The sequence below is a fragment of the Gadus chalcogrammus genome, chromosome 8 (genome assembly GCF_026213295.1).
Source record: "Gadus chalcogrammus isolate NIFS_2021 chromosome 8, NIFS_Gcha_1.0, whole genome shotgun sequence".
Taxonomy (NCBI): domain Eukaryota; kingdom Metazoa; phylum Chordata; class Actinopteri; order Gadiformes; family Gadidae; genus Gadus; species Gadus chalcogrammus.
This window is the reverse complement of record NC_079419.1, coordinates 27,788,110-27,799,303: the sequence shown is the minus strand read 5'-3', so window position 1 is coordinate 27,799,303 and position 11,194 is coordinate 27,788,110. Positions and strand designations below refer to the sequence as shown.

At 40.8% G+C, this 11,194-nt stretch overlaps 1 protein-coding gene across 9 annotated transcripts; it reads right to left on the bottom strand.

Annotated features, from left to right (window-relative positions):
* Nucleotides 1–1,422: 1,422 nt before the first annotated feature.
* On the bottom strand, nucleotides 1,423–9,236 carry LOC130386969 (uncharacterized). 9 transcript variants are annotated; one of them, XM_056595891.1, is made up of 9 exons: nucleotides 8,756–9,236; nucleotides 7,268–7,366; nucleotides 5,984–6,343; nucleotides 5,749–5,885; nucleotides 5,561–5,654; nucleotides 5,090–5,428; nucleotides 4,832–5,015; nucleotides 4,464–4,588; nucleotides 1,423–4,259 (listed from the first exon to the last, which is right to left on the bottom strand). In XM_056595891.1, exons 4-9 carry the CDS (start codon nucleotides 5,787–5,789, stop codon nucleotides 4,029–4,031), a joined length of 1,014 nt encoding a protein of 337 aa, XP_056451866.1. In that variant the 5' UTR covers nucleotides 5,790–5,885; nucleotides 5,984–6,343; nucleotides 7,268–7,366; nucleotides 8,756–9,236; the 3' UTR covers nucleotides 1,423–4,028. The 9 variants fall into 9 exon arrangements, with proteins under 9 accessions (XP_056451866.1, XP_056451865.1, XP_056451857.1 ...); XM_056595890.1 differs by having other exon boundaries at nucleotides 1,423–4,239; XM_056595882.1 differs by having other exon boundaries at nucleotides 1,423–4,239; nucleotides 8,756–9,235.
* Between the last annotated feature and the right edge of the window lie 1,958 nt (nucleotides 9,237–11,194).

Here is an 11,194-nt window from a genome sequence, read left to right as displayed (position 1 = left end):
GATGTAAAAGGTAGCTAATAAACAAATATTCAAAATGCTACCGTTTCGTCATCGGAGGTCGGATCAAAAAAGTAATGTAGGATTTCTTTGCGTGTGCGTCTGAAGATGTCGTGTGCAAGGTTTGGTGTTGATTGGTCGAGAAATGTGGGAGGAGTAGCGAAAATGCAGTTTCGCCTTTTTTGCGAAAAGAAATTATTGACGCAAATGGGCGTGGCCTATGCCAAAAGATGCAGCAGACTCCAGTGCATCTGTGTGTACAAGTTTTTGGACTCTGGGAGGTTCGGTGTGGGAGTTATAGCCCAAAACGCGTATTCCTTGGTATAGCGCCACCTAGTGACCGGCGTGTCTGGATTTGGTTATCTGAGTAGCGGTGAAGGACCTGGATCTAGTCATGCAATTGGCGTGTCCGCACCATTTACGGTTTGGGCTGTGGTACCACTTCTAGGGGGAGGTAGTATGAAAAGAAAAATCCTTACAAAAACAATAGGGATCCAACCTGTTGGCTTGGACCCCTAACTAGAACTGCAAGCAGTTATGCAGGGGTCCAAGAAGTGTGCATTTCGCCGGCACAACGCGAAGCATGTGTTCAAAACGCTACCCTGAACCTGTGGATACAAAGGATTTGACTGTGGTAGGAGTAGCGAGAAGCCAGTGTAGCGTTTTCGTGGCGAAATTTTGTAGAAGATATACAATTTCCTCGTTTATGGCGCCCCCTAATGGCGAAATGTTCCGATTTTTTTATCGAACGACATTAAGGTTAGCACCAACATGTGTGTACAATTTGGACTCGATCCGTTGTCTGATTCTTTATTTTTTTGTATTTTGGATTTTCCACGTCTAATTTTGCTCATAAACCAATATTCCAAACGCCACCGTTTCGTCGTCGAAGGTCGGATCAAAAAACTGTCCTACGATTTCTTTGCGTGTGCGTCTGAAGATTTCGTGTGCAAAGTTTGGTGTCGATTGGTCAAGAAATGTGGGAGGAGTAGCGGAAAAACAGTTTTGCGGTTTTCGCGATTTTGCGAAAAATATTCATAGACGCAAATGGGCGTGGCCTACACAGGAAAAAGTCCAGTCCATTGAATTAACTCTCACAGAGTTGATTTTAACACTTTTTGAGGGTTTATATAGCTCCACACTCTCCAGAGTTAAATTAACACTTTCAAAATAGTTAAACATTTAACACTGCCAGAGTTCCTTCTTTAACTCGCAAAACAGAGTTAAAGTAACACTAAGGGATTTGACAACTAACACTGCTCAAAGTACGTTTTAACTATTTGGGTAGTGTTAATTTCACTCCCTAAATTTAAATTATCTACACTGAAAAAATGTAAAATACATTTATTAAATATTTATTCATTAATTTAATATATACTTATGTTAATATCAATTAATTACAATAAACAATATCATTTCAAATAATTTATTTGTGCCAATTCTTCCTTGCAGTCAGTTTAATTACAACATTGTGAATGAAGGTATAATATACAAACTTTCATCTAAAACATTGTATGAGCTTTGAATATCAAAAGGTTTATCAAATCTAATCTCAGACATTTTTAAAAGACATCTTTCCACACTTCGCACAACTTTGAATGCATGATGATGTTCATCAAAATTCTCTGTAAATAGCTTATTAGACAAAAAAATAACGTGATCTCCAACCAAAAGTATTTCACTTATTTGATAAAAGACTGGCATGTCTTCCTCCATTGCACTGCAAATAACTAATCCCGCTTTATACTCGATACCATCAACTTTAACCCAACTTGTTGAGAAAACATCTTTTGACAAGATCGTTTCAAGCATTTCCTTGTTGACCACATTCTCATCTACGAAGTGATAAGATTTAATTGGCCCATACTCATTTTGTTTGAGGGGGAAGGTTTCCCAGTGTGAAGCAATGGCCATCTGATGCTTTTTAGCGAGTGATTTAGTTATGTTTTTTTCTAATTTTTAAACATCTTGTGTTTGGCCTCAAACCTCATACACCACGTATGCAATAAGGGGCCAATTTTCCTTATAGAAGATGGGTAATGGATCATAAAATGATGCTTAGGTATCAAGTTTCTATGTGGATACAATTGCTTAAATAACTTGTGGTGGTCAATAATCAAATGCTTCAAATATATTGTCATACCTAGAGTGAGAGAAGGTGAAAAAACGATGTTCATTATTTTAAGTAACAACAGTAACAAATTCCAGTTTTGGTTTCCTGCAGGAATAATGTCACCAAACAACAGTGGGATGTTTTTAACAAGACATAATGTTTGAATAGAATTCAAACTAATGCCATTGCCAGCACTATCCAAAATAATCTTAGGACGATTTTTTCGTTCTAGAAATCCATAATCAAATCCATATATTCTGGAAAGCAAGTCCTGTTCTGACACAAAGTGTTGTGTGAGGTAACCAAAAAGCAATTTTATCTCATACTGAACCACTCCCTCAAGAAGATCATGCATGATATCAAATAAAATAGTTATTACAAACATGGAAATACATCAATGAATTAAGTGTCGATATTTTTTTCAATCCGTACATTGACTTCAATTGTGGGTTTTCCTGGAGAGACTGGCAATGCATTTCAAACACATCTTTTCCACGAAGGATCACCTTAGGATCATCCTCACTGAATACCGTTTGACAGTCATTCTTCTCAATCAAACAAAGGCGACAGAAATGACGGCTACTGAATGATTCATTAAAACCAAGAATTGTGTGCATCCCTAAATTATCTCCAGTGATCCGACAGATTGTACCATATACCTGCTCATCCGAAAACGGAAGACTTAGCCCTTGGCTTTCTAGTTTTTTCATATCATTTATCAACGGTTCTAGTATAACATCAAAACCATATTTGCGCAGATCTTGCGTGTGAAAAAGGGATACCAAGTGAATGTTCATCAAAACCGAATTAAATTTTGGGGGCAAGTTTCTTAAAACGAAATAAAGACAGCCAATTTTGTGAATTCCTCGTTTGGAGCCAAGGGGATTGGCTGTTTCAAAATCATCATAGTATAGTAGAATTTGTAATGCATGTCTATTAGCTGTAAACAAAGGGTGAGTTTTAAAATAACTTCCATCAAAGAAGTCAGTATAAGTGTCAGGCTCTGATCTATATTCTCTCTTTAGCAAAACACAAATGTCTGGATTTCTGCCCATGAACTTCAATGTTTCTAAAATCGGCACATATATAAAAGTATCCTTCACAGGTACTTGATCATAAGCACCAGATTTCGGATTTCTCCTGTTGTCATATCTCACTCCCAGGGTTATTTCTATTGGCTCGACAACGCCCCATTTTTGGTTGAAGTATTTATTTCGTTTCCATTCTGTATTCAAATTTGTGAATGGGTTTTCATAATTTTTAAAAGATTCATTTATCACAGATATGTTGGGGTCAGTTATAGGTAAAGCAGAAATAGCTGTGTGCTTTGCTTGTGAGCGAAGCTCACTTGTTAGTTCCTCCAAATCTCCTACAATTGAGGATACCAAACTGTTGGAAATCCCACTCCCCTGTAATTTGGCCACGATGGATGCACACATTTCTTTAGTTGGATCTTTAGTTATTCCTGAATCATTGGAAGAGCTACATTGATTTTGTGGGTTAAATTGGTACTCCAAAGCATGTGCCTGAAATGAAGTAGCAACTGACTCACTAAATGAACATGAAACAGTTTGAGCAATTTGCTGAACATTGCTATGAACACTATTAAGGTGCTTCCGAAAACCTGCATATGTCAGGAACTGATGCCTACAACTTTGCTGAGAACAAAACAATTTGAACTTGGGTCCAGGATAGTAACCATGTTCAACTCTTAAATGTGAAATCAACTGCTGACTGCTAGGATAATTTTTCTGACACATGAAACAGGTCAGCATTGTTATAGCTTCTTATTCACAGGGTGTAAGTGCTACTGGATGGTTAAGCAGTCTCGCTCTCAATTCTCTAAGTCTGGGCGACTCCTTCATTTTCCCCACATCAATGTTATACACTGTTGTCTGCAGGAACGTGTAAAAATTCACTAGTGCCACATCGTAAGACAAATTAAACACAAAATGTGCTTTGAAAAGTTCATCGCATGCCCCGAGGAAGCGGATTGCCTTGCATGGGATGAGATGTTTATCCATGGTGATGTAGAAGCTGTCAATCTTGCTCTTCTGACGCCCGACTGCAAGGAGGTATGGCTGTCGACCCTGCTGGTTGCGGAGATGCTCCTCCAAACTGCAGCATGACTAGGGTAGAAATATGAAAACTGAACATTAGACACAAGAATTATGTACAGCCACAGAGAAAAAGACATTATGGAAGTGATTATTCATACATCTTCTCATTGGCTAGTGCAGGATGGGAATGAAGACTTAATTAAAATACCATCCAATTTTTTAGCAACCCTCATTTACATGTGGCTAAGAAGGTGACGTGACAATTATTATAATCAACGTAATAATATAAATACCTTATGAAAGACAACAAGTCTCTCAAGTGCATCAGATGCACTAATTTTTGGAGACTTCAGTCCCCCTGGAGGTGGTGGAAGGAGATGTAACAGCAACAACAGAGAGGCCATTTCTTGGTCGTAGGCTGAGGACCAAGAGACACAAAATAATTAACTGAAAACTTCAAATTTAATACTTTTCAAGTTTGAATGAGAACAAGGAGGCATTATGAGAAAGTTTTAAACAGTCATCCATCTATTAGTCACATTTATCCAAAAATGAGTGTATCTCTTGATCAACGCTCAAGAGATACACAGAATAAACAAAGGAAATATTGCAGTTAGAGTTCAACTGCAATTATAGCAAATGCATTAAAACAAAAACTCACTTGTTTCCTCATCAAGATCATCTCCTTGGGGACTTTCTGCTGACTGCACCAAGTGACGCAACTCTGGTGTTGAAGTGAGCTGCTTAGCCTCTTTTATGACATTTGGCTTGAAGAACAAATCCCATTTCTGAAGAAGCCTGGAGGATGTGTCATCATCAAATAGGAGAGTGAAGTCTTGGTCCATCTTTAAGAAAGAAGATATTCAACTACAGGAAATACTTTACAATTTCTAGCCATTCTAAAACATCTCAAACTTACCAATCCCTTTGTATCCAGGAATCTTGGGAAGCTGGAGAGGATATCAACACTTCTGCCTGGGTCATTAACGAGCTTCTTACGGTGCAGAAAGGTCTCTCTTATCTTCTGGAAAATCAGGGAATTGTCTGGTGTATGGTTGAGCAAAGACATGGCCTTTTGGCAAGCATCACCATCAAGCTGCCTTTCAACATGAACAGTTCTTTGGAAATTTGGGCCTCCTGGAGAAAAGCAAATAGCGCTATTTGGTGGCACTGCAGATCCTTGACGAATCTTCCTCTGGACTGTTTTCAGACGCCAAGAAATGTATCCTGTGCTGCTTGCAGAATCATAGAAGTGTTCCTGAAATGAAAAATAAATGAAATGTGTTGTCATACCAGGCTCCTGAGCAATCTCACGGAATTCAAATATCAATGTCATCCACACAGTTTTTTATCATTACATGAAAGTGTAAACAATAATAATGACTATTACATATCCCTTCTTGGAATATGGATCCCTGAGGGAAGGGAACAGCATCACTATCCCATGTGCATAATCCTCTCTGGTTTCTTTAGTGGGAAGGTGCCTGAGAGGAGATATTCAATTAGTAAATGAGTACATTTAATACAATGACCATGCAGTCATTTGGCACAAATAAAGACAATATGAAAGAAACATACCCATGATTGTCAATCATGTGAGCCACCAGGATGTTGACCATCTGTCTTCTTGCAGCATCTGTCAGGGTTTCTGTTGTTTGGTACTCCTGTAGTACTTCTTCACCTCCGGATTTGCCTCTCAGCACAGCTTCAATCAACTAATAAAAAACAAAAACATGAGAATAACAAACATGCGGATAAAAAGCTTTTCTAAAGACTCAAGAGTGTAAAAATGTATTAAGAAGTATTAAGAAACCTGTTTGGCAGACGCAGCATCACGATTACGTGTATCCTCGATTCTTTGTCTCTTGCTATAGAGCTCATCTATGTTCACAGTTGATGTACTTGAGCTGAAGCTTGAGTCAGACAGCCCAGAAGCAGAACATAAGAGCTGTCAGAGAATTCTAAAGGAATAGAAAACATGTTAGTAATTATATTCTGTAAGGTGTAGTGCTTAATTATGCCTGCCTTTATATCTCACCCTGATCTGAGAAAACTGTCAGCACCACATTGCCTTGTCCAACGAGGTCGCTGAATATTTCTCCATCAACTTCTGTCCCTGTTGCATCCTTGTATGTTACTTTAGCATCAGTGGGCAGGCAAAATCTCTCGATGACTAGAAAAGATAAGATAAAACTGAATGTGCTTTTCAAGTCAGCAGTGTTTCTTGCCTCACAGCGAATAACTTTCTATTAAATATCAGCACTGTATAATTATTCAATAGACCTAGAGCATTTTCCCCTCACAACCCCCTCCCTCTTAAGGGCAAATTAAAAAATGTATGATTGGCATTTTTTTTTTATCTGTATTGGTGTATATTATGCTTTACACTCTATTGCCGCTTTTCCACTGCATGGTACCAGCTCGACACGACTCGACTCGACTCGACTCAGCTCGCCTTTTTTGCGTTTCCACCGCGATCTAGTACCTCAAGTGGCTGCTTTTTCTAGTACCGCCTCGCTCTAGGTTCCAAGCGGCTGAGCCGATGCTAAAATGTGACGTCGGCAGACGGCCGGCCACTGATTGGCCAGAGAGTGTGACGAAGTCACGAGAGCGACATGGCAACCATGCTGGTAACGATAGAACAGCCATAGTAGCGCCGCAGCCAACATATTCCACTTCTTCAACATGCCAGCTAATAATACGAACACGAATACCATCGCATCGATGTTCTCCATTGTTGTTATGTGGGTTCTGTCCATGTGTGGGTTACGTAGGTGTTGTTTGCGTCGCGTACAAAAATACGTCACGGCCCTTTCGCGCAGACGACCCCGCCCACGTCCCGGAGGTACTATTTGCGGTGGAAAAGCACCCGCGCTGCTACCGTGTCGAGTCGTGTTGTGTCGAGTCGAGCTACATGTGCGGTGGAAAAGCGGCATATGAAGCACACATTGCAGAACTGACTTTTCGATTTAACCCTATTTATAGTTTAAAAGAGGCTGATAAAGGCATCAGAATGCACAACATTACGGAGCTTACAGAATGAGCATTTAAAATAACATGGGTGTGGTTTTAAACCTTTTTCCTAAGCCTTGCTAACCTTTTTCATGGAATTGCAGGAAGTCAAACCGTCCTTCATCCTCCTCCAACTTCACATATTTCTGCTGTTGGCCGTACCTCACCTGGACCAGCATTTTTACTGAGACATGCAAGGAAGTTTGACAAAGTAAATAAACATTTAAATGGAAGAACGGTAAAAACTAGAATATGTGTGTGTGTGTGAGGGTGCATCTCACACCTGTACCTTGCTCAAGTCTAGATTGTTTGGCTAGTGTGAGTGCATCAACTGTACTCAAGTCCACTTCCCTTCCTTGGCCTGAGCACACTTGGGAGGTGTGCTCAGGCCACGGTGCAGATGCTAATGACCCGACACACGCACGGCTACGCAACCTGAGCTGGATGACGTATAGTCCATGCGACCCTTCTTTCCCATTAAACAATAAACATGACGGCTAGCGGTTCACGTTGGTGCGACTGTGAAGTTGAGTTTTAATGGTTGGATATGGGATTTGCGAAACGCCAGCAGATTTTGAAAACACACAACTCGAATGGTCCCTCTCCTTCAACGCTGACTCCACCCATTCCAAGTACATGGACGCACAATCATGCACAAGCGCGAACACAAATGCGCAAGAGCGAGCCAGGCTAGCTCGTGGGAGTTTAGGGTTGTCTTCTAGTTCTAGGTCCAAATGTGGATTAGCTAGTTAGCTAGCTCCAGTAGCTACCGCAGGATAACAACAAACAGAAGCTTGCTCTGGGTCACGAGCTTTGAGTACGTGCACGAAGCGGTCACGGGTGAGGGGAAGGGGGAGTGCAGTATGACGGTTTGATTGACGTTCTCACTGTCCAATGCCATCAACTGAAAACTAAGCGATATGGAACTCAAACCGTGATTCTGAATAAAGTATAAATTATTTTATTGAAGATACAAGTGTGTAGATATGTTAAATGTTTTGAACGCAGGTAGAATTTTAAAGATGTATTTAGTTACGATGCGTGTCAGAATGGGCGGACGGCGGGAATGGGCAGACTGCGGGAAAAGCCATTTTGTGCTTTAACTTAGTACTTCAAATACTTATAAACTTTTAATTAAGTAAATTATCCGAAAATACCTTTTCCGAAAACACTGCAGGTCACATAATCTGATGATGGGTCACCAAATACAGTGGTACACCGGTCACACCGACAAATAGACACGTGAAACGCCCGTCTGCGTGTAGGGACAAGTTCGGACATGCAGCCCCTTCGATGAACATAGTGAAGCCCAAAAATCGGCCTCAAACGAGATTTATACAATAAAAATCATAAAGCTGGTCTTTCTATCGCTTTAAACTTGCATGTGAATTGTTAAATCGTCATTGATGAAATAGGAGACGGTTTTAGTAACACGTGGTTAGCTTAGCCAATTAGCATAGTCTGCTAAGTGGCTAATCAAGTGCACCAATTTGCTGATCAGTCCTGGCATTAAACACACTGAAATACACAGCATAAATTGATTTTTCAGTAAATTTGACTTAAATGCACTTACTGTGTAGTATTGCATGAGTGGTAGAAAATGTCCAGACTTGCCTCCTCTGTCTCCAACCGTAGACGTGAAATGCATGGGCGGAACTTAAAGGTTGGGTATACACGAAGGGGGAGGGGTGTGCAGTACGACCGTTTGATTGACGCACTTACAACTTCCAATGCCACTCGGTGGTTCTGGAAATCATTGGAGTTTTTCGAGCCCTGCCCGTTCCACAGATGATTGACTTGTTTAATTTTCATGCCAATACTTCTAACTCAGTGTCTGTAAGTGGGTTATGATAAGGATTTCAAGTAATTTTGCAAAAATTGCCGAAAAAGAGAATTCCATGCCCAACCTTTAATTACATCTCTGCAGAGTTGCGTTAACACTGATGTGATCAACTCTGTCATATAACTCCAATTCTGAACACCATTTAAATCAGAATGTGTTAAAATTACACTCTGGGAGTGAAAAACAACTCAGAAATGTTTAACACCGAAAATTCAACACTCCAATTTTTGCTGTGTAGGCCAAAAGATGCAGCAGACTCCAGTGCATATGTGGGTACAAGTTTTTGACTGTGGGAGGTTCGGTGTGGGAGTTATAGCCCCAAACGCGTATTCCTTGGTATAGCGCCACCTAGTGGCCGGCGTGTCTGGATTTTGTTATCTGAGTAGCGGTGCCGGACCTGGTTCTAGTCATGTAATTGGCGCGTGTGCACCATTTACGGTTTGGGCTGTAGTCCCACTTTCACGGGGGGAAGAATAATAAACACTACAAAAACAATAGGGATCCAACCTGTTGGCTTGGACCCCTAATAATCCTTACAAAAACAATAGGGATCCAACCTGTTGGCTTGGACCCCTAATAAGAAGAATCGCTACAAAAACAATAGGGATCCAACCTGTTGGCTTGGACCCCTAAAAATCCTTACAAAAACAATAGGGATCCAACCTGTTGGCTTGGACCCCTAACTAGAACTGCAAGCAGTTATGCAGGGGTCCAAGAAATGTGCATTTCGCCGGCACAACGCAAAGCATGTGTTCAAAACGCTACCCTGAACCTGTGGATACAAAGGATTTGACTGTGGTAGGAGTAGCGAGAAGTCAGTGTAGTGTTTTCGCGGCGAAATTTTGTAGAAGATATACAATTTCCTCATTTATTGCGCCCCCTAATGGCGAAATATTCCGATTCTTTTATTGAACGCCATTAAGGGTAGCACCGACATGTGTCTAAAAGTTGGACTTGATCCGATGTCTAATTCTGGATTTTTTTGGATTTTTGATTTTCCACGTCTAATTTAGCTAATAAACAAATATTCAAAACGCTACCGTTTCGTCGTCGAAGGTCGGATCAAAAAAGTGTCTATGATTTCTTTGCGTGTGCGTCTGAAGATGTTGTGTGCAAAGTTTGGTGTTGATTGGTCAAGAAATGTGGGAGGAGTAGCGAAAAAACAGTTTTGCAGTTTTCGCGATTTTGCGAAAAACATTCATCGACGCAAATGGGCGTGGCCTAGGCCAAAAGATGCAGCAGACTCCAGTGCATATGTGGGTACAAGTTTTTGACTGTATGAGGTTCGGTGTGGGAGTTATAGCCCCAAACGCGTATTCCTTGGTATAGCGCCACCTAGTGGCCGGCATGTCTGGATTTGGTTATCTGAGTAGCGGTGCCGGACCTGGTTCTAGTCATTCAATTGGCGCGTGTGCACCATTTACGGTTTGGGCTGTAGTCCCACTTTCAAGGCGTGAAGTATAATAATCCTTACAAAAACAATAGGGATCCAACCTGTTGGCTTGGACCCCTAACTAGAACTGCAAGCAGTTATGCAGGGGTCCAAGAAGTGTGCATTTCGCCGGCACAACGCGACAAGAAATGTGCGTTTCGCCGGCACAACGCGAAGCATGTGTTCAAAACGCTACCGTGAACCTGTGGATATAAAGGTTTTGACTGTGAGAGGTTCGGTGTGGGAGTTATAGCCCCAAACGCCTTGTCCGCTACCGTTTCGATTGGTTTGCTTTACCAGAGCCCCGTTGGCCAGCATGTTTCCAGGTCCATCCAGACAGCGTCTTGGATGGACCTGGAATACAGACACACTGTTTCCGCCTCTCACGACGTGGACGAGGGGTTGGGTTTTGAGAGGCAAATAAATTTGGAAAAATCAAAAAAATTCAAATGGTATTTTAAAGATTGAATAAAAAGGAAACCTAAATCCATGGCTAGCATACTACAATGAGGGTACATCATATATCTGTGGACTAATACTTACGTAATGTTATCAATGGTTTGTTAATGCGTATTTAACAGTATTTAATGTTAAGTAATGATTGGTTAGGCATTAAGTATGCTTAGTTAACTATACTTACCATAGTATTAACTAAGCCTAACAGTTAGTTTTACTTAGTTAATGCTAAGATAAGTATTAACGAAGTGAAACTAACTGTAATGCTTAGTTAATGCTAA